The sequence below is a fragment of the Atheta coriaria genome, unplaced genomic scaffold (genome assembly GCF_025399875.1).
Source record: "Atheta coriaria isolate IRGN ID8LTWV9N9 unplaced genomic scaffold, Caltech_Dcor_3.1 hic_scaffold_5_pilon, whole genome shotgun sequence".
Lineage (NCBI taxonomy): Eukaryota > Metazoa > Arthropoda > Insecta > Coleoptera > Staphylinidae > Dalotia > Dalotia coriaria.
In genome coordinates this window covers 6,524,998-6,549,741 of record NW_027045447.1, presented here as the reverse complement: position 1 = coordinate 6,549,741, position 24,744 = coordinate 6,524,998, and the positions used below count along the sequence as shown (strand labels likewise).

Here is a 24,744-nt window from a genome sequence, read left to right as displayed (position 1 = left end):
CGCACAGATGTCGGCGGCTGGGACACTTGTATAGGTGGTAAATGGAGTTCCAACACAAAAGCGCCGGCGACGCTCAGGATTACGCCGCGCGCTACTCTCGTTTGTACGCGACGCGCTCCTGATCATCCTTCAATCCTCATCGATGGTTTCGCGGCGAAATGGTGTGCCATGCCATTGACGGCGCACAATTACACCAGAGCGTAATATCTGTAATCCCTTTTTCTGTTCGCGCGCGCCGGCGCCCCCTGTTCCCCCCTAGTGTCGAACACCTTATTGAACCGGCGAGCCATAATAAAACATACTTACGAAAGCTTCGTATATGCGACCGACGTCAATGCACATAACGCGCACGTCATACAAAACACGCTCGTGCGCTTAAAGCTCTGTCATCGGGTCATCAAAAAGTGTAATTATGTTTCGGCGCGCCCGTCGATTATATACATCGGATATTTGATGGACAAATAAGTTATAAGCTCCTCTTCGGTACGGCGCTGTGTCCCTAGCTGCATTTAACTTTGGCCATCGGTAAGACGTAAACTTGGCCCCTGGATGGACGGAAGAAAATGTCATCCATTAGCGCGATTTTACGATCTGTCCGAAATAAGGACTCCTGTGTGTGTAAGCGCTTAAAGTATTTAGCCCGATGGTGGCGGCGCAGGATAACATATTACAAAGTTCGCCAATTTATACTTTCCGCTGCTCTAGCCGTAAGACGCTTTATGACTGAGCACTTGTACTAGTTTTAATCTTTTGTAAGTAACCAAGTCTCCGACGGGAGTTCGCTCTTCGGAAGCTTCGAATTGCACACACGCTATTGAGTAATCATATATTATTTGCAGTGTGCCAATTTCACTAAATTAAAAGCGAATTAAATTTAATGCGGTTTTAAATGGAATTTCTGAGCTGATTACTAAGTCCGTTCTGATCCAAAGGGTACTTGATATGCCAATGTTTGAGGTTACGTTCGCATCAGGAGCGTCCTTTTGTGCTTCCTTGGTGGCGACGGCGTGCCGTGCTCGCCGTCCTCTGTGTCGGACCCGAACTTTGCAGTCTTGCATATCAATGAGGTCGGGATTTTAATGTTTTTATAATCACCGGGGTCCTGGTGTCTTGCATCAGTGTTAATGCGCCGACACTTTCGGCCGCTCTCTCGCTCGCACAGCTGCCGCCAGCTTAAAAGGGTTTTGCATGAAAAGACTTTTTTCTTTTTCATGCAAAAAGCGCGGCCTAACTTCATTAACTCGTCGGTGTCACCAGTTACGGCGAGGCTTTTTAATCTCTCAATGCTTGGCCGGTCGAAAAGGCGCGCACCGCATATTTTCGTATCAAAGAATTCGACGCATTCTAACGGAGACAATGTCTGCGTCTGTCCGATTTCGCATTCGTTTTTATGATGCGCGCCGTGAAGATACAAGCGTGATAATTTCGTGTGGTGCGTACGGTACACGACGATGTGTAATTGTACGCAGTATTATTGTCGAACAAGCCCGGGCCCTTTCACTTCTACCTTTCTAACATAACTGTACATATCATGCGCGCGCGGAAGATGTGTTCGCTTCAATAGTCGAATCTGAGGATGGTAAAAGATGCGCACAGCCAGCGCACAAATGCCTCTCTCGTTGAGTGCACATGCCTTCTTTCTTCACACGTCTCAACCGCGCACTCTGCATGGCTGCTACGCGTGTTAAACGTGTACGTCAGGACTTTTAATTGGCGTGGATAATAATTTCGGTCGATTGCCGACGCACTGATGCTGATGCTCGTGCTCGGCACGCCCTCGTCGAGCTGCGGAAAGATTTAAAGTGAAAATTTTCTTATAATAATCGTATCGTGTGTCACTGATTTTTTCCGGAGTGCAAACAGCTGCCTACGGATGCCTAGACTCCACCAGCCTAACTAAGTGAATGTTGTATAAAAGTCATAAATACAAAATATGAATATCTTCCTCGGCTTACACACGCTCTGACGTTGCGTATTGGTAACACATGACAACGGCGTGCGACAACGACGCACGCTCGTCTCTCTGCGCTTTTCACTCCACATCAGTTGACGCTTTTGAAAAAGGAGCACTGCGCCAAACGTCGAAGACAACCTGAGCGCTGAGCCCGCTTGGATAAAAATACATTCACAATGCGGGAAACATAATTCATAAAAGCTTTTAATAAACGCGTGCGCGCGCGCGCGTGGTGGTTGTTTCGGTTTTATATCTCCATCATCCACTCGTTTTCTCTTTGCGTATTAAGGAGTCGACGACGCATCGGGAGAGAATAGTTACGGTTACGCTCAAAAACCGTCGCGATATAACCCGAGCGCATCTCTGCGACCAGCCTTGCTCGTCGTCTCTTATTATCTCCGGACGTTAAGTTGTTGTGTGTGTTTTTTTTTGCTGCTTGTTTTCGGAGCGCTCAAGAACGGAATTATAAATACGCGTCTCCTCCGCGCGCGCGCGCCAGCAAAAATAAAATGGATGAGCGTCCCATTCAAAAAGCATCCCGTGCAGCCGAACACACAAAACACAAAAGTCACTTGTTCCTTTTCCCTTCGCTGGGCTGCGTTTTTACACAGCGCGCACGCATTGAATCGAAGTGTACAAGTCGCGTTTCTATGTGGCATGCCACGCTACGAAAGAGAAAAGTGTCCATTACAAGAACATAGGGACGCTTTCATCGCAAACATAAATCTCGTCTCCAGTTCTTGTAATCGCTATTAAGTTACAAGCGCGCATCGTTTACGAAAACATGGAAACGATTATCGAGAAGAGAGCCACGGACAAACAACGCGAATGGTGCTTTTTTAACATAAGAATATGCCACATCACAATGACGCGCGCGCGCAAATCAAGAATAGCATTCGCTGAGATTTGCTTAGAAGCAGTGTGTATAAATAGTTTGCGTGCCAAGTGTGTGCGGCGCACACTTGCGCTAATATAATTATTTCTAAATGAAAGGCAATCGTTTGATGGAAATAGATAGCAATAACAGATTGTATTTACTTTTCGACTCACCTATAGAATATGTTCGCGCGAAATCGGCGAGTACTTAACGGAAAAACGAAAATAAACATAGCGCTTGTGTTCTCTTGCATCACGAGTACAAAAACAGATGATGCGTTTTTGTGATTTTCGAAATAGATTATAAAGATCAAAGATGCGCATAAAGCTGTCCCATTGGAAAGGAAGCGACGATGGCGTAGTGTGAATGTGAATTATTGTTGCCTTAAAACACTCTAAAAGGGAGCAACTGAAAAAGGGGTGATTTGTGTACGAAAACAGCGTTTTTCCGTAAAAAGGATGTTTGGTCTCAAGCCTGTCCTCCGCAAACAATATTGACGCGCGCGCCGGTGTGTTTTTTGTAGGTTAAAAATATATTCAACCCCTTTTTTCGTGCTCTAATGTGCATATGCAGTTTGGTAAACATAGTAAAACAGATAGATGGGGTGCTTCCTGCAATCGGTTTGTGCGCTTACTCACTCAACACTCGAATGAACTTTGCAGCGTCTGATTCATTGACTCGCGAGCACCCGGGATGTTTATGATTCGACCACGTCAACCATCAACACTCGGGAAACAACTAAAATTATTTTAATTTCCTTCAAAAAAAAAAAAATTTAATTTTAAAATTTTTAGTGTGTGTGTGGTTTTAATTGCATTGTTGGTGCTGATCCTGATGTAGCCATAAATCTCGGTTTCCTAACCCATTAGTATGAATTATTCAAACAATTACACGATAAGAGACAAATTATTCGAACTCGTTGGTGAATTATACAGTGTTCGTGTCACGAGCCGGTGCCTTACCTGTTTTCTCGCCGCAGTTGTTCGAGGCAGCAAACAACGCGAAATCGCCGCGTGCATCGTGAGACGATGCGACCATGTTTCGCACACACAAGCAGAGATATTCTCACAGCGTTGTCTTCGTTGTCCCATCGCAATGGTGTTTGCTCTTTTATGTCCCTCCATGCGTTCGAAAATATTGCATTCGCATTTTATTCGCCGTTGTGTCGGGATAAATCGCGAATATATACAACACACAAACACCAAAGCTGTAATATCAAATGAGCAATTGCTGATAAACGTGCGCGCATGAGTGTTTTCTTTTCTGGTTTTATTCGCTGAACGTTTTCGATAAAACTTGCTGGTAGTTTGTAAATTGCGAGGAAGAAGTTACAAAGGAGCGTAAAGGAAATTACCAGATTTTGCGATTACTATTGACTCACACACAGCGCGTCTGTACCCCTAAAAATAAAATGGAATTATAAATAACAGTTTTGCTATTACTTAACCTGTCGATTCCAAGTAAGCGCAGGAAATTACATTTTCAACAAAAATTTACTTGCATAATAACTCAGCTTTATGAAAATGGCTTTGATCTTTTGTACGTCGTATTTTTTATTAATTAAAATTTACGAAATTAGACATTCTCATGGAGGTTTTTGTTCAGTGTGTGAATGTATTTATCACTAAAAACTTTTTAAGTGTAGGCGCGACCTCGGGGTGTGCGGTATGGGTATAGGTTTCACATAAATCACTTTGACGGACAGCCCTATCAGAAGCTGTCTCGCTTTTCCCTCAGCTCGCGACGCTGCCAAAACCTAAGGTCGTGCTCGTTGCGGAACGTCCCCAAAAACCAATTCATGATCTTTCAATGTGCAATGTGTCCCTTTTTAGATACACAAGTCCTGAATTATTCAGCTTACTTTGTATTTGCAATTACGTTATTTTTTTCATCGCAAGATTTTTTCTTTCTCTTTTATGAATAAGTAGGTATAGTACAGTGTATTGTACCTTGCGTGGGGTTCGTTAATTTCGCTGCGAATCAAATGTGTTATGTAGGTTGCACTCCCTTCTTTATCTCGCGCTTCTTTGTGCGGGCTAACGAACAAGCAGCGCCGAGAATGCTGTCGAAAAGAGGCCTTTCATTAGAACTTTTCCATTTTACTTGAAATTTCAATATTAATGAGCAAACAGATTGCGTTTAATGTGTATTAATTTTTCACGTCAATGTGTTCTTTAACTTTGTTCCCAGAAGCAAAGATTTTCTATCAAAAAAAGAGACGCTATTATATTAAATTTCAAAACAAGTTCCATATGAAAGCAAAAATATAATGTAACAAAAAGTTTATTCATTGATTTCGCAGGAGTCTCTCAGCCGCACGCAAATTATTTTATATCATATGCTAGCGGGGTGATGATGGATTATCGTACGTTTTCACCCCTATCAACAATGCATTAATGTTGGCAGGATATGCCCCTTTATGTGTGGGTGTTTAAACAACATAATGGGCAATCCATTTATTTCCTGACACTTTCCTCGCCACAAAACAACCCACAATGCACAGCGATCAATTGATACTAATATAGTGAGCTAATTAATCTTCCCCATTATATTTCATTACTTCACATATATAAATTAACGCGTTTGCGTAACAAAGTTGGCAACACTTTTCATAAATAAAAATACCTCACCAATAAAACATGCTTTACGTAATGCCATAAAGATTTTTTTAAATTTTTAATTGCCAGGCAACATTGTTGCTCAATTTGATATAAATTTATTAATATCGAACAATACAGATGACTGCAATTAGATTTTGCAGATTGATTCGTCATAAATAAGCGTAATAGAAGTCAATCACCGTCGCTCTCGCAGCGATCAATTAATCCATCGAGGCAATTAGCCTGCATTCGCCTGCAAGTGCTTCCATATAACTTATGTTAAGTTCACCTTAAGCGTACGCTTTTTAATTAAGCGATATATATCAAGTCGACAAACGTGCGCCGCGTGTAGAAGACGCATTGTATTTCATTATTTAAGCGCGTCGCGCCTGCGTGTTGGTGTCGTTGTCTATTCTACCTGTGCAGTGGCGCGGCGCTGTCATTCCGTTCGTGTTTGATCTGATGTAATATCGATAATTGCACATAAACACAAAACGCACGCCTGGCTGGGGAGCTCCGGCGCGTATTTATGCACACAACATGCATCGCGTTATGTTATTCAATTATGAATGCAACTCGCAATAAATACTTCGGCAGTAACAATATTTATTTCATTTACATGCCTTTCTATATTATCGCTGGAAATAATTAAAATTTTACGATGATTATTTTTATTTTCTCTCGCTATTTGTCTAATTGGATTAACTGATTTGAATTTAAATTCATTTATTGTTTATATGGTAATTTTTTTTGCGTTGAGTAAGTAAAAATTATTTTATTAATAATTTCTGGAGGCCTTTTGTGCAGTTCCACTTGACTCGGTAACGATGAATTATGATGGTTGCACGCGTTCTGCATTCCGTCCGGTGTTGTGCATTTGGAAAGTCTCGGCGAAGACGCGTCGAGCGGCGGCGAGAGAAGATTATGACTGAGGGATATATACAAAAGCAGCTCTAGTACGAGAACTAAATTAAATGAAAAGCATTGCATGCGCACTAGGTAGGTGCATGCGCTCGCCAGACCAGGGCATTGTATTTCTCTGATTAGGAAGACACTCGAAACCGCGGAGGCGGCCATTATTATTAACAAAAAAGTGAAGTGTGCAGCAACTTCAAGCCGCGCGCAGACCCCAGTCGGGCTGTGGAGAACCCACTCGACTTCTCCTTTCTAACCAACCAACACTCTATTTACTCGCGCGCGCGCGCGGGTTTGTGTGAGCGTCGCTTTTTGTTGTAGCCGGACGTTGTGTTTTTTTCTTCCTCCTTCTTCATTATTATTATTTAATTCGGGCTGGCGCGGCGGTCGTTGAAATGAGCATGAACAACAGCCGCATGCTGTGTACAACTACTGTGTACGGAAAAGGGGTTATGATCATACAATTCAACAATCCTCTTGTTTTCGGCCTTTTGATTTTGCTGATTTACAAAAGCAACGTGCGCTCCCCTAATTTGGTTATGATTATTTATAAAGGCGAGAATTATTATGAACGTGGGAGGCATGCAATTTATATTCCCGATAAGTTGATGAATTTATCAATTAGTCGGCAAATGTCAAACGACATTTTCGTAATTAAACTCGTACCTATCAATGTACAATTAAATTTGTTAATTGCAAGGGTATAGAGCACTCGGGAAATAAAATATTTTCAGACAACCGATGACAAAAAGGGGATTTATGTTTTCAATTATTCACAAAGACCTTTCCATCCCCCTGTGCAGTTGTTGGATTAAATCACGTATTCCACTTGGGGTGTATCTGTTTGTTCAGGATGTGCAGGATTTGTCTTTGAAAATTACATATCGTTAACGATGTCAACTATATAGGTAGGCTTTTTTCGATGAATGGAGGTTGGTGAGTAAAAATACGCGGCGAGTACAATGAAATGAAATCATCCTGATCACCGCACATTTAATTCGTCGCGTGCGCGCATTCACAATGGTAAGAAGTGTCTATAAATAAGTGGGAGAGCACACAAGAATATGCATTTGACTAAGTTGTGCATCTGTGAATGGACTTTGGCAAGGTGGCCGGTCTTCCGGGTACGTAGTCAAGAGTATATTGAGATGCAGCTAGGCGAGAGCCAAAATGCAGCAGCACCGGGAGAGAACTCGCCGCAAGTCGAGATTATGAATGAACATCACGCGACCGATTTAGCTTCCTCTGCTACGCGGGCTATTCATGTCGTCCGCGGAGATGACCCGTGCTCGTTTCCCGCTACCCGAACGGCTGCTTGAATCGGACGTTGTCGCTCTTCTCGGCGCTCCGTCCCCGGGTGCACACACCGCATACAAAATTGTCTCTACGCAAATAAATAATTTCGTTTTGCTCGATTTTTTGTTTGCGCTTATTCTAAACCTGTGGTGTGAGTGTCGTTTTGCTCTTGTGTCATCCTCGCGCTGCCCGAGCGAAATATGCAGCCAAACATATCCCGTTCCCGGGCGTTCGGCGCGAGAAGAACGCGAACACGGCGTTTGGTCCGCTGGTGGAAATAAATTATTCTATACATTTTATATACGCGGCGAGTCCATTTGAACAAAAATACACTAAAGTTCTTGTTCCTTTATTGTCAATATAACTCGGTGCCATTTCGAAAGGATGTTCATAAAATGCGATAAGGCGGGGAATAAAATATAAGAATATAGCATCATAAAACGAACTCAGGTGTTACGTCGCGTTCGGCCACGACATGGCGCGCACACACCACCACTCGGGAAGAATGCGAATAAAACCCTTCGCGGACGTTTGCATCCTTGCAGCCGAGACGCAATTCGGCCCCTTGGTCTCTTGCTGCCGGATAGCTCATCTCTTCATCGCCATCGTTCTCTTTTTGCATAATAATGCGAAATAATACAGGCACCTAACAGTTACGAGGACGTCATTTGGTTTTATGTTACTTTAAAGAAAGAGATCAAAGTCACTTGTGACAAACTCGTTTTTTTTTCTTTCTTTTCATTATAATCTACCTACCCGTTCCTAACTACTTAATTGCTTCTTGTTAAGGTTCAATGTAATAACTTGCCTTTGTCCCCTGTCACCGTTTTCTTATTCCCGTAAACAAGCGCGCGACACGTCCCTAAATACACTCTGCATTTTGCTTAGTAGTTGCCTCGGTTATAGTAGATGGGCTTTCCATTGTCACTGCTGGCAAGTCGCCTGCCGGAAGTTGCGCCGGCTTAAATTTAGACGCGAAAGAGTTGTTTTTTACGTTTGTTGATACATACACACACATATGACGAACCTAACGATCTGTACGTAAAACGCGTGGCAAACTATCGTGAACCCTAATTAACTCCACGAAACCCGCGACCACATGCACTAAAAATGCGTAATATTGTCAGGATAATAAAACGCTGCCATCCGGGGGCCATCATCAATGGAATGGTCATTGCATCTGATGGTGATTGCGAAGACAAATAGACTTGTTGGTTCGGTGATCTTGGACATTCTCCAAATAATGCGACCGCGTGCATCGCGCGCCTTTTTTCCCAATGCGATTAGGAAGATTCATGTTCAAAGAACGGCTGTACCCGCACAGAGGCGAGCTTCCCATCCGCATCGTTCCATTACATTTACTCTCTTTGGATTCCTCATTATGCCATCCTCGTGTTTAAGCATTAATGGGCCTGAATTATGTTAGGTCTTTATGCGCTTTCAAAAATGCCCGAAATGATTAAACGCTAATAGATGTTATGCGCGGAGGTGAGCGAGTGCGCGCCGGTGATTACCGCCGACACTGTAGTGGCCTCCGTGGATTGAATATCAAAGGCGTAAGCGCAACCCCCTAGTTAAAGGGTTAACCGCATTATCTTCGTATAACAACATGGGGATTATACTCGACCTCTGCGCGCACGCAAAGAGCACTAACGCCACCCCCATCGTCATGTCGTCGTATGCCACCCCCGGGGTGACGCTCGCGCTTCCTCGCATTCCATATTTTATGAACATTAAGCAAGTTCATAATGAGGATCTGTTTGATACTGTTTCGGCTTGGAAACAAATGATATCTCCTCCAAACGCTCGCAGAACGGTTTCATAACTTGTTAGCTCCTAAGAGACTGAATACTAACATAATTACATGGCGGTGCATTAAACCTCATTAAATTTGCATGCTGCCTCGCTCGATTTTGTTTATAGTTTCGCGCAAAGTGCGCGAGCGACTATAATTCGGCGCGCAGTTAATAAACTCTTTATTTATTGCAGAACGGGGGTGCTTTTTGACTTTCCACGTTTTCTGTAAATTATACGGCAAGAAAAGCCATTTTCGTTGCGGTGCAAAAAGTTTTTCGGCTCGATTGACGTTTGGGCGTTGCGAAAAATACTACCATTCAATTAAGTCTTTTTTAAATTCATACAAGGAAAAAAGAGGAAAACTGAACGAAACGAGCGCACCACCGGGGGCCGACGGGGGCATTTCTCATTCAGCGCGTTTCGCGTTCGTTTATACAGCGACAATGCGCCGTGTCAATGCCTAATGCACAAAGTCATTAATCACCAGCCGCGGAGCTTGCCGAGAAGCTCGCGCTGCTGCGGTTCGCGTCGCGACCCGAGATAGCAATGCCCATCTGCCGATAATCACTCTCACGTTATCTCCCTGCACGCTTCCTCAATCACCGGCTCGCTGACAGATCGCCCTCCGAAGACGAAGAAAAAGCGCGAGGCGCACGCTGGAAACCGCAAGAAGTAAGACCTTTCCCCAACACACACGTCAAACGTTCGAGCACGAACGCAAACACATGATCCAAATTAAACGATGATGAGTTAAAAATCGAAGAAAATAAAAAAGCACGAAAATCACTCTTTCACTACGTGCCTTGCGATAAGTAAGTGCGGCGACAAGAAGTAACGGCAACTTATAACACATCGCGTCATTATTTCAGCTAAACCGTAGCTAAAGCGAGATAATTACAGTAACTAAAGTGAGTGCGTTTTTTAATTGCTGAGCAAATCGATAGAAAGTACCTTCGGCGCCATTAGGCGCCTAATTAATTCATCCGTTATTGGATAATAAGTATGATATTATACGAGTTATAATTGATTGCTCTGAGGTGCCTTCTTTCTCGTGTGTGGTGCCGCCTAAAGCCAGACTGTCTCCTCTGCCTTGCGCGCCCGGCCTCTGCCCACCTTCTTACCGATGCTAAACGTCGCTACGAGGAAGGAGTAATTGCCGGTGTGGCACCGCACGTATGAGAGTTTAACAACACGTGACGACTCAGATGTACCCCCTAGTGCTTCTGTGTTTGCATACTAGAACCGTTTATTTGTTATGCCTAAAGCTAAAGCCCTAGTGCAAAAAATTAGCAAGAAAAAAATTTTGACGCAGAAATAATTTTTGTTTATTTTTTATTTTTTGAAAAAAAGTGATTATTTCAATTGGAAAGTTTAAAAATGAGCAAAATTTACCAATACTTGTTAATTTATTTAATTATAACTAGATTAAAGTGGAAATTAATCTCGTCGGTGAAACGTAATGTTATGAAAATGACTTGAACTGCTTTTAATAGCAGTTATTATCTCTAATAAAAATGAACGTCTTAATTAGCAAAGCGTACAGTTACAATAAAGTGCAGCGCGCTTAATAACAACGTGTATTTACGAGGTCTTAACGTGATTAAATAGAAACAACCTAAATGGTTGTGTAGTAGCGGCTTGATAAACGCGGAACGTCCTCATTGTCTTCGCAGGAAGAGAAGCGATACGCTCGCCGGCAGTAAACGCGCACGCGAGGATACGTGGGAGTCTAGCAGAACACGCTCCGCCTTATAATATAACAATGCGAATCCGCAAACGTTCTTTCGCGCTCCGCGGAAACAGCTTTTCAGTGTTCGGCGAGCATAATAGTTGGCGGCGGAGGCGGTCCGGCCACGTGGGCGCTAAAGGAGGATCCGAGGCGGTGCGCGACACCGCAGAGCACACGGCCGACCCGTGCCGCGCCGCCGGAGGAGAGGGAATCCGCTCCTGCGGAGAGACTCCGCTGCGCTAGATGCCCAGACGCATCGCAGCACGCAGCACACGCACACGCGTCGCATCTCGTCGCTGCTTTCTTCTATTCGGTTGCTGCTGCTGTGCCAACCACCAACCTACAAACAAACTCTTCGAGATCAATCAAAATAATATACACAACAATACTGTTTAGTGTGATACGGATTCGAGTTGTTCGTTGTTCATCGTTGATGCTCTTGCAGTGACAGTGCGCGGCGGCCAATCGTACTCGTGTAAACAATAGGTGTAAATCGGGACTCTCTCTCGCAAAGGGTGCGCTCAGTTTAGTTCCTCGCCCTCTCCTCTTGAAGCGCACCGTCGTCCGGTCCTGCAGTGTACGCCTTCCAGTCTTCACGGACACTCGCCACAGTGGCTACCGCACATTTTCAAGAGGTTCGCTCTCAGGCGGCGACTCTTTCGCCATGTGTTGACCTCCAGTTGATCACACAATTGCGGTAAGTTGCTACCATCAACGTCTATCACGCACGTAGGTGTGAAGATATCTAGATATCACCATCGACAACAACCACAAGGCGTCTGTCATTATTTGCACCTGTTATATAATCATATTAACGCGTTTTGCGGATCTCGGAAGTGGTTACTCTTACTGGTTACCCGCCATTGATAACTGGTAACCAATTTATTGTTTTTAATTTAAACAATGTAGAGAATTGTGATGATTCAACGCTGGTGCAGTTTTACTTTTTTTTCTTTTCTGATGTGTTTATTTTCGCCGGGGACACATGAGCGTTGAGACAATCGCCGTTATTGTCTCGTCGAGCTGCCCGACTGGCATATGTCATGTGTGTTTAGTTAGTTGATGAAGCGGTAACGCACATATTGCTTTGATAAATGAGCGTTTTGATGGGGAATAGATTTCGTTGCCAGAACAATAGTGTCGCATATTAATATATCGCGCTACTCTTTGCGTCATCGTTTCACCGCAGGCGTGGAGAGCCGAGTGTATTATGATGTTGTTCACTTGTTCGACGTTGCCCCGGCGTGTGTGCATGGCGCAAAAAATAGAAACAAAAAAAAACAACACAACACCGCGAGAGAAATGATGAAAATTCACAACGATGCCCGCGGGCCCCACAAAACAATATGCCTGCCGCGTGCGGCGTGAAATGCTGAAATATCTATTAAAAGATTAAAGTTTTTTTAACGACGTGATTCTTTTGTTGCCAACAACCGCATTATACTAAGTGGTCAAATATTAATAACGCGCCTGCCGACGACTCATCTTTTGCTTTTTTATTTTTTTCTCTCTGCCTCGCAGCCTGCTACTATTATTTCTGCTTCGTAGGCCAATCTTTGTTCGCTTTATTGTGGACGGTTTCAGTAAGCAAAGTGGTACGCATCTGGTTTTCGTCAAGTGAGAGAATATAACACCACGCAGTCATACTATAATGGTTTTGGTTCCTGTTGCACTATGTTGTGTGTGTGTGTTTCTGTTTTAAAACGTTTGTCTGGTAGACGGATTTTGACGAATATTTTTCAAATTTTGTTTCGTGCACGTCTTAGGTTACACACTACTGACCCAACTACATAAATCAGATTGCTGCGCTCCCCTCATAGCGAGGGTGCATTTTTAAAACATTTTCATATTGCCACAAATTTGGATACGAGAATGCCGAAAAGTTAATTTCAACCTATATTCATCCGCGGACGGCACAGGATGTGGCCAAAAGTTGTCAGTCGGGCTAAATGGCAAACAGATGTTGTCGATTCATTGGCAAACGTGTTGTCTTTGTCTTTATCTTCTTAATGCGTCCGATAAGGGCGCAGCATAAAAATGGCATTGTCAAAGCCGCTCGCAGATGTGCGCGGTGTCATTTTACATCTGTGCGCATACTTAAGCACCTTCAAAAGGCTCATTAATTTTTCGGGCTTTTTTTTGTTTTTATTTCTGCCTCTCAGCAAACATTTCCACAGTAACACCAATTCGAAGCACTTTCAAGGATTGTTTAGTATATGATGCGCTTTGCCCGCTGTTGTATTCTAATGACACATTATCACTATGTGATGTTATCACTTGTATGGTCTAAATCACGAATAACCTTCGTCGTTATTATGCCAGTTTTATCACAATCAAAACGGAGACTTTACTCCTTTTCAGACACCAAACGCACAATGCCTTCAAATAATTTTGAAGCGTATTAAAAATGTCGGCGTTTGTTCATCGAAAGGTCAAAATATACGCGGCTAACTGGGCCAAATGATCATTTCATTACTAAATAATTAAATTTGTTTGTTATTACTGCATGCATTCAATGTATGTGTACATGCAACAAAAATTTACGTAACTGGGTATGGGTGTTTGTTGAACAGCGACTTATTTGTTGCTCGGCGCATTAAAATTTCTAAAGCACAAAAACAAACAAGTAGATATTACGAGAATGAGAATCATCTTTATTTTATAGTTGATATGAATTTATTCAACAACTTTGGACATCCAACCGCGTTTCCTCGATCGCTTCCTTTTGCAATGCATCGATTGCTTGCGGATGATCAAAGTCTATTTATTTTCCTACCCTACACGAGTATTGTAAAAGAATTGTCTCCGTGGGTTCCTTTTGAGTGGGCAACGAGATGCGACGGGCCCATATTTCACCGCCACACGACGGATGTGTGCTTCCTTGAAATAACACACACGATCGTTGTTTGCCCATGTTTACGATCCATTCCACCGCCGATATTTCGATCATATTCGGTTATCTCTGACAAAGTGCTTTGTGCATTCCGGAAAATGCGACTCTCTTTAACGTCAACAAATTTGTCATTTAAATATCTCCACTCTTCCCCAACACACATTGAATATTACATGAAACAATTCAGCGCGCGAATAAAAGTTGTTTGTTAAAAGAGGGGTCGGAAAAAAGCAGCGCCAAAACCCCGTTCGGGGAATAATGCACAACGAATACACATTTGCGCGTTGAGTGGATTCGGCGTTGGTCATCAATAGTAGACGCCGAGGAGAGGTCCTGCATCGGCACACACACAATCTGTGAAAGCGATCCATTCGCGAGGCTGTTCTCCCGACGCGGCCGGCCACTACAGAGAGGACTCCAATGCTTTTGTGTCCCGCAACAGCACAACACTACTGTCCACCCCAATAATCCGAGCCTTTTTGCATACACTTACGCACACACATTCTCGGTCAACACAAACGGGACCATCCCTTTTCAAACAACTACCATTACTCGTACTCGCCGACTGTGTCATTTTACCGATTCCCGATTCACCGGGACGACAATTCAATTTCCCTCATCATAGAAATGCCATTCGGATCACTCGCGCGCGCCTATTACGCTTTGTGCGTCCTGTTCCGTTTCATTTTCAATCATCAATTCGCAATTTGTTCGTTGTCGTTTTTCAAATTATAACGTACCATCATCATGCCACGCGCGCTCAAAAATACCAGCGTATAAATAATTTATCTGGAAAACATTCTTGCGTTTCACAAATTAAAAACAATATTAATAAACGATGCAAACTTTTTATTTCTTCAATGTGCGCGCGCGAGTGCTCGGAAGATACTGAAGAACACACAGCGTTCGCCTAACACATGCGGGCATTGATTTAATCATGTCACGTTACTTCTCGAGAATTTACAGAATGGAACGCGACGCATTCAATACAACAATGTGGTACTTGTATATCTTCTATATGATATTAATTGCAATTGTTGCCTCTGCGTGCTTTTACCGGCCGTGGACGTCTGCGAGAGGTTTATAACCGCGTAAGGCGCACGAGCTAATGGTGTAAACGCTCTTTTCATCTGCAATTACTGATCGTTTTTTCATCCGAAGAAGCTAGGAGCGCGAGTATAAGAAAATCAACAATATTTCGCTGCAAGCAACTGAGGAATTCTGAGTTTTTTGTTTGTCTCTCTGTGGCGAGTTTTTCGCGTGCAGATATTTCACCATAATGTCAACAACAAAAATCACACATCAATGTTGATCAAATTCTCATTCTCGTTAGTATTTCTGACTTATTCATTATGATAATAACGGTACGATTGTTATGCCTCATCACTTCAACAAGATTCAATCGCACATGTCGTTTTCTATTCTTTTATCAAAGAATACGCACTCGACCATTCTGTTTCATTCAATGGCTACAACCCTCGACCAAGCAATCAATGCATTGTGTGACATAATGACCGGCAGTGACTTATGCGCCAAGCAAATAATTTCAGGGGACATGTAATGAATATTCAGCTTCAGCATACACCTACTCGTACTCACACCATTGGCAAATGGATTCGAAGGTGGCGCCCCCAAAATATTTGTTTTATTGCCAAAATATTGTAACGCGGGCCTTGGAATCATCCTTCATGCGTGCTTGCGAAATCAAATTCTGAGGTCGTTCATTTGACATTACTGTATAACGAGTATTGATAAATAAATGCTTTCTACCTGCGGAGAATCCCAAACGAAGAAAGGAAAAAAAAGATGCAAACGCAACAGAACGTAATATTTTATTTTTGTAAGAAATTAGATTTGTCGGTTTTGCGCGCTCTTCTCCTGTCTTGCAGCGTTTTCGTGCTCGTTCGTATTTTATTGGCACAGCGCAGAAATAGAAAAAGGAAGCACACAACAACGCACATCTGAGGTATTCTGGGCGCATAAAAAAATTCAACGTCTTTCTCCTCGAATCAATACACATCGTGCACATAAAACAGCCAATTTCTCCACATTATAAATATATAAAAGAGACGAACATAATGAATGCTGAATTTTCTATTTTTTATGTTACACATCATTTAAGTAGCTTAAAATATATTTTTGTCAAAATATATTGATACTATTGATACATAATTAACTAGAATATAATGTTTGGAACGAAATTAGTCTGATGATTATTTAACTGCTATTGTTGGTTATATTTATCGACTGTGTGACGATAAAAATTTATATAATATAGTATAATATATGGAGCATTGTTTGGTAACATTTGTGACCCTTGATTACAATATGTGATTCAGGACGACGCATAACAATGTGATATGAAGAACGTGCGGATGCGCAGCGCGTTACGTAAAGGCGAGAAATTTATCTGCATTTAACTAACCTCTTGACATAATTGTTCTCGAATTGTGGTCGAAAAATAAGAAAAAAACATTTCGTCATCCAATTTATTGACCGAGACGAATTCCGTTACTACATATTTGTGTGTCTCGCAATTTCGCAACGAGATTTCTGGTCAAATCCAAACTGCAAATGCAATTTGATGTTATTTGTTAACGGAAATTGGCATGCGGCTTTCACTCCTTGGGGCTAATTAAATAACACACATACAAACACACACACACACGCAACACCCAGGCGCGCCAAACGACTCACCATCTTTAATGAGAATTTTGATGGACATCTAATAACAAATACCTAACTACTGCCACAACTACAACTAACACCTTCACGCACGTCAACACAAGGAGGGCAGTCGCGCGGAGAGAAAGAGTACATGGCATTTTGTTATTGTTTCAGAACCATGTCTTCGAAACGAAAATCGCCACCGACGAAATTGCAAGAAGGCGCCGGCGCAGGGTGTCTGGTGGCCGAGGAGCTCGCGCCCCTCCCGCCCACGATTGTCGGCGGTGGCAGCGACGGCGGCGGCCTGACTGATCTCGACGAGACCAGCAGCAACAATCTGAGCGATCTCGGCGAAGAGGATCACTGCAATCCCGCCACATTCAAGTCATATAAATTATCCGAATCATCATCGGCGTCGCTCTCAGGCAGCGACGACGGTATTGAAGAGGATCGCAGTCCGCCGCTGAAGAAACAACGCGTCACCTCAGCGGCGGAAGGCTGCGCCAACAGTACCAACAATACACCGGTGGCGGCAGCCACAGCGACAACTGCAACAATTAACCTTGCGCTGCTCGCTAAAGACATAGATAACAATGGTGCGCAGCGGCGGAACTCGTCCGAGTGCAGCTCGCCGACGTCCGACCTAAACAAGACGACTAGTATTCATTATAACAATAACAATAGTAGTATACACAATAACAATAGTTCCTCGCATCCGATCAAGCGTACGATGGACGACGTCTTGAAGCGGCTCACTTCCAAGATGAATAACAGCACGATAAAGGAGGAGAAGCGGCCGACACCGTCTACGACGCCGAACAACTCGTGAGTGACACATGCTGAAGAGTTTTGCAACTTAATAACAAATAAGTGTAGTGTTGGGAGAGTTATGGCTTTGCTGATAGATAACAACTGCGCGTAATTGTAAATAACATCCGCACGTTTTTCTGCACTCACATCGCCCTGTATCGACTTTATTTTACTACAGTAATCGAATTTGCCTTGACTTTTTAACCCTCTTTGGGCGATAACACAACACGCACAGGAAAAATTATACAACATAACCGATTAACCCAATTCTTCACATTCATTCATTACAACAAGCGATTGCGTAATATATAAATCATTGATAAATAAATTTCCGAGCGCTGGTTTATATAAGGGTGTAGAGCGGGAAAAAGGGGAATTTGAATAATGCATGCTGGATGCTGGATGAAAAGAGGAAAATCAAAGTTCCCACTCGGGCGGGACACGTAAACACCAGCATGCAAGCCCAGTAGTTGTGGTAATTTAATATCCAATGCATATTACATTATTGAACTACCGACTAGGAGTAGTAGAGAAGCGGCTAGTCTCTCGCAGAGACCAGGCACCTTACACATCCAATGAGTACGTGCCGTTCGCCACGGACGTGCACATTGAGGGCGAGTAGAAGAGGTGACACCGCGCCACGGAAACCAGCGTCCGAGCGACGACGCTGAATAATACATCGGCTAACAAACTTCTGAATGCGTCGCCTGGTGCCGCCCGGTTGCATTTGTATATTTGTGACTTTTGCGTTGCCCCGCTAGCATTTGTAATATACTGCAATTGCGAGTGCATGCCGCCGCCGCCGCTACTGCTTTTGTTCTGTTTTCTATTACTTACTCTTTTTTGCTATCTCCGCTTCGATCTCTTGCATCTGCATGGCGCACGCCGCGCTACTAACATATGTATAAAGAAGCAGAATATGGATGCAGCAATAATGATGATTCTCTGTTCTCAGTGATGAGGGGGCGGCCGCTCTGCACCAGGCGCTCTCCGGAGATAACATTGCGGAGAAGGAGCGCCGGCTTTCGGAGATGATACTCTCGTTGCAGATGGTACGCGAACAGCTCTTATCGCAGCAGCAACTACAATCGCAGCAGCAGAGCGAACACAAGGTAAGAAAACAACATATAACGCTTTCGTTAATTATTCACTATTTACTCATATCGTGATCGGATGATGTAATCTAATTTATATGAAAGTGTGTGTACACTTTGATCGGGGTTGTATATCAACACAAAGCACGCGGTTTTTTTTGTGGATAAGGGTTCCTTTTTGGCGCGTGCGTCTTTTGCATACTTTAGGTTCTTCTGCATTCAGGTCACCTTGTTGACTTGTTCTTTTGATGCCGGTAATGCTAACCCGCAATAGATTTGATGCTGGGGGGTGCCCAGTTGTGTGTTGGGGACGTCAAGAGTCCAAAATAACGAATGAAGAATTACAAAAATTCAATGCCACCACCATCACGCGGCTGGTGTGCCGGGTGCGGCGGCGTTTTGTGCAAGAGCGCCGCCGCACATAAAGGGAAAACGTGAATGTGAATACAACTTCCAAGTTAAATTAAACATACGGCGGCGTGTACACACTGCGCCGCGAACAGAGCACAAAACACATACAAAAATGAATAATGAACGAGATGCTCTGTGATATGCCCAGACCTATTACGTACGGCGCATTTCCATTGAAGTTACACATTTGATTCTCTTTTCTGTAAAATGTTACTACATTCAGTGGCACGTATGCGTGCTTTTCTCATGTCTCTCGTGTGATGATACAAATACGCTTGCTACGTCTGGCTCCGGCGGTTTCCTCTACCTCCGCGCTTGGAGTAACAGTAAAGCTTTGTAATTTTCATACGTCGATAGATAGAGAAGGGGGAGGGAAAAAGGTTGCGGTTTTGTTCGATGCATCATCGTTCTGTTTTCGTTGCTGTGCCGACAAAAAGCAGAAAACTCGAAACGAGCACAGAGAGCGATAACACAAACACGCGCGCGCTCCCGCAAAGAAACAAAAGGAAACAAGGGTTGTGATGGGTGGAGGAAAAGGGTGGCTTTTGTATGAAAGCGCGCGCATTGCTGTTGTGGGTGTTTCAAAAGCACGCGGAGCTTTTCCGCCGCAGTAGTCGAATATGGTCTCTAATGATCGCACATTAGGCGATGCGCATTGTCTCATCCGTGACGGCACCCACGCGCGTTTAGTTGCTCATTGGCTCTGGCACTGTTCGTCGACGAATGGCCATTGGTCAAAACACACGTTCACGTTTGCGACTCTGCACAATGGCGAGACAGGAGACGACTTTTAATGCTGAAATACGAACGGAAAGCAAAAAGTCATCCTGCAACTCGCAGGAAATTGCATTAATTGAAAAACGAAATATTTTCACGCTTAGTTATAATAAAAAAATAAATAAAATTATTAGCAAACGTGATGCGAATTCAGATGCCTGGAAGAAACACGCTCGAAACTTTCCTCTCTCAAATCAAATCAACTTAAAAAGGCTAAAATGTAATGGGGGATAAAATATCTAAAGGTATGGCGGCGCATTCGGCGCATAAAAAATAAATCGACGAATGTTTCAAATGTGTGCGCGCGCGTAAAAGGGCTCCTTCCACCCGAGCGCACGGATTCTCGGCGCTGAAACGTTTATAAGTTTTGTTAAGTATCAACTGTATAGTTTTCCATTAATGGTGGTCAATTTTATATATTTATTTCGCATCGAGACGCTGCAGTCCAGGCTACATACTTGATGATTCTAGTTAAACCTTAAGAGCAGGTCTTCTTCTTCTTCTTCGTCGTGGCCGTCGTAAACTCGCAGCAGCGCGGTCCTGGCTGCATGTCCATCGTGCGCGCGGATCTTTTAAACTCGGCTTTTACGAGGATGTATTAAAACCGTGCCGCTTTTAGTTTTATAGAAGTAAGGTTAAAGAGAATCATAAATTATAATATATTCATGCTCGACTACCTATCGAAACTCGACGCACAAAGTACGCGCGAGCTTTGTGTCCGCCAATCCGTGCTGAATGGGTTCGAGTGGTGGAACCTATAACGCGTATTATGATGATAACGGCGATAAAATACTCGCCAGCAAATTATTCGCATCTCCTATGTGTAATTAATGTGAAAAATTCTTTCCTTCGTAATTTCATGGCTACCAATGCGCTTTTTTTTATAAAAAAACTTCGGAAAGTCTAAGCTTTTTGTTCGTCTTCACATGACTGATACAACAAATCGTCAAAGTCTACGCGTCGCAACGGTAATCCGTTAAAATCTCGCCGGCGTTAAGTGATGAGCCTCGAAAATAAGTTTTTTAAGCTCCCCTCGTGTACAAGTTTAACGAAGAAAAAAAATGAGCACCACCTAAACCTATAAAAAGCACTTTTCAGTTTCGGAACATTTGTTGCATGTTAACAAACTATAAGGGGTCGATAATAAATGGTAGTGCAATTAATGTCCTTCTACTTTATGTCAACATGCGATATTTCGTGCGCTGCGCTTGAATGTGGTGATGAATGTTGATCAAAGCGAGTTTTCAATTCCATCATTCATTATATTATCTCTCGTAAGAGTGGAGAGAGGCGACATCTTCGTGCGATGGGAGGAGGGCTTAACGTGTGCGCATGCAAATGTATAATTGCAACCGCAGCGAAATATAGAGAATTGTTAAGTTGAAGATTCGCCTCCGATTGGTTCGGTTGACACAAACAAAAGTAAGCAATGCGAGAGTAAATACATGTATACGTGTTTATATACACGCGACTCATCCTTCTAACTTCTTGAATGATGTATGTGACAAACATTAAAGTTACGTGCGCGAATCTGAAATACGGTTTGTTACGCTTTCAGCGAGCATGCGAGAGCTTTAACTTTGCGCACACGCGTCGAGAGGTTTGTTTGTTTCAAAAGTAAATTTATAATTACTGGCGAGGCTTTTCTTGCGTATTATCTTTCGTCTCGACAGTCGATATACGTGGATTTAGTAATCTGCGAGGATCTTTGTAAATTAATTCGAATAAATAGTCACGTTAAGCGCGTTAACGTGTCTCAGACAGATTGTACAAATATCGAATATTTGCGCCTATGGAAAACCATAGACATTATCGGTGCCCAGGTAATACTAGACGCGGATAATTTGCATACGCACGTTGTAGGCATCTTAATGTAATGTGTGGATTTTTTACGTTTTCCCGGTTCGTGTAAGCGGCATTCCAATGTCCCGCAGAATTATTGTATCAGCTTGCGAATAACAAAAACGATCACATCGAAATCCAAGCCTCGGACAACAAAAGTGCGCGCGCATGCGTTAGAACGGTGAAAGAAATGCGTTTGCATAATTATCATGTAATTAATATGCAAACAAGGAATCGCGCGAACTTGCAGCGCGCCATCCATAACGTGATCTTTGCGTACCCGTGTAATGTTTAACTTTATAGCTGTCATTTATTACTGTAATTGTCCATGTGTCTAAGTATAAGTATTATTATCGCAAGTTTTTCACAAAAACATGTTACGAAAATTTTATTTTTTTTCTGGCGGCGTATTCGTTGTATAATCGTCCTTTCTCAGGATTTGTTTTCGTACAATAAAGCGCAATATCCCCCGGGAGCTTTGTCAGCGTTCCTGCTGGCCGCGATTTGATTGCGTTTTCATTCAAATTGTGCAACACAAACGCCGGATTTGACTACGGGGATATGCATTACATTGACGGAATTAGTGTAAGCCGGCGTTGAAATGCGTGTGCGTGGATTGCGCATACATGAGAATGAGAATGACGAATTGAAGACGTTCAAATAATAAATGGACTGGGGCATGTCAATGGCGTCGCGCTGATTTATCTTTGCGTGCTCGTTTTACCAACTTACACACCTACCGCATGCGCTGAGATGCTGGTGAAGAAGAGGAGGTGGAGGAGGACACAGTCGTGCACGGTGTGCAGTCAGAAGACGGTGTGTAATTGTAGCTAATCTCGTTATCATTAGCACACCCGGGGTCGAAGCGGTGCGCAGCATCTGATTTTGGGACCATCAAAGGATCTCACCCGAGAGCTGCTGCGCTATTTCCCGCTCTTTTAGGTGACGCCGCACTACACATCGCCATGCCGAATTCAGTTTCTCTGTGTAATTAAGTAATGGGAATCAAAGTTGTGCGCTTTCTGATCTTAACCTCCCCTCGCCAGCTTTCGGCAAGCTGTGTGTAGACGCACAACCCCCGCGCGCGCACGCGAGTCGAATGTTTGCAATATTTGTACAAACTGTTTATATCCCGTTCGCTATCTGCATATGCATTGATGAAGCAGGCGATGAGCTATCCTTGTTTCCTGCGGCGCCTTTCAAGGGGAGGGATTTGCTCCTTTCCGCCACAGGATTCAAATTTGCTCGGCGCGCATCTCTTTATACATCCATTTAATTATTATTCCTCGGTTCGATGCTTCCCCGCACAGGAATCAATGGCTTCCCGGTTCTTTTAAAAAACCCGCGCTGAACAAATATCTTAATTATCTTATCGAGTTATCCATTTAGCAACGCAAAGGAAAAACATATGAATATAAAAAAATAAGGTTTTTGAAAGCGCACCATAATTAAACTCTACGTTTTTTTTATCTTGTATGCAAGATAATAAAAGGCCCAATTTGTTACAAAAAATAATGGATATTGCATTTATGGCAGACCACGCATCATCATTCTCCAATTTGAAAACTGGCGGACGCTTATTTTTTCCATTCGGCTATTGGGCGCCGCATCAATTGGCAATAATACAAAACCTGTATTGCGCTGCCAAGCGCCGGATGAGGCACAAAGGACTTTGTCAAATATTGGACTGATTATAATGCTCGTGCCCGTGTTTGTTTGCGCATTATACGCATTGATATCCCCCAGCAGGCTGTACAATAACAACTAATTTCCATGATTCCAATTGATGTGCCTCGGATATTCAGCCGGCGCTGCCACCATTCACGTTGGCGTGGGCTACACTATATTTGTTTGTCTCTGCCTCCAATATGTTTGTGTGAGTGTGAGTGTCTGCTTTCGAAATGATGATACACCAAACCACAATATAATGTAATGACGGTCTATTAATGTTGCTAATCACGATGAATGCGCTTTCAGGCATTTCGATTTTAATTCAACCTCTCTGACCCAACACAAATATAATCCCTTTATTTTATACATTTTTATGTTTAGGGCCAGGGGAATAGACTCCCTTTTGTTTGCATAGTGATAAATAGCAGTTATTGATGATCGCAGCTACCGATTTTAAACGTGTCATTGCGTATCAAAATAGGCATCCGATTCGCAATTTAAAGACGTTGGTGGTTGTGTTGGGTGTGTCGAATTTTGTCATGTTCTGTACTCTATAGTATGACGCTGCTGATTTTACCTGCATTATTAAATTAGTGCGCTTATCTTAGGGTGTGCGGGTAATTTAACACAATTATAAATGCAAGTCACTTCGATGTAATATGTGCGCGCTTGGCAACCTAATGCATTTTCATGCCAAAGTGCCACCGTATAATATACTCAAAGGTGCTTCATCGAACACAACGGCGATATAGTTTTAACTGACAGCGCAGCACAAATCAATAATTTACGACGTTGTTATCACATTAGATGCTCGTTTTGCGCAAACATGCAAATGATCACAATAATGGAATTGTTTACGCGTTTTACTGCGAAGCAAAATTAAAATTAACAATACCAAAGTACAAACACGAGTGCACCAGAGATCACACACGGTCGGAATAGAAAAGCTTTCGCAAACTATGCACTGATAACGGCGCGCAAAAATAACGCCTCGTGTAACTTCCAACATCGAATAAAACTTATTATATGTCTTATTACAGTCGAACAAAGTGCACACACTACACCACACCGAAATATTAATATATTCGAGTCTATTAATAATTTCACACACTCGTATGACAGCTTGATAACACTAGCCGTTGGAATTTTCATCGCCACCACCTTATATCACTTTTATCTTTATTAATGAGCGCCAAGGGATAAAATTAGTCCGCTTCTCTCCCTCTTGGTTAGGTAGATATACTGCTGTAGTAGTAGTAGTTTGGAAAGCGTGTTGTTTTAATAATTTTCCGTGGCGTGCGCGCATGAAAAACTTCGCGCCCGTGTGTGAAGCATTCAAGCCGATTTTTTCTTTTTATTTTTAGTACAATGTTTGTATTATTTTTAATTTGGGAATGACAGGCGACGGCGC

The 24,744-nt window shown here is 43.0% G+C and overlaps 1 protein-coding gene across 3 annotated transcripts in view; it reads left to right on the top strand.

Annotated features, from left to right (window-relative positions):
* The window catches only part of LOC135791880 (transcription factor Sox-5-like), a 60,159-nt gene that overhangs the window by 20,026 nt on the left and 15,389 nt on the right, over positions 1-24,744 (top strand). For 2 of the 3 annotated variants that reach the window (XM_065302444.1, XM_065302443.1), the window contains exons 3-4: positions 16,903-17,553; positions 18,494-18,650. In XM_065302444.1, coding sequence (XP_065158516.1) covers positions 16,903-17,553; positions 18,494-18,650 — 808 coding nt within the window. Of the gene's footprint in view, positions 1-11,347; positions 11,866-16,902; positions 17,554-18,493; positions 18,651-24,744 lie in introns of those variants that run through there. The other variant, XM_065302445.1, reaches the window with a different exon arrangement.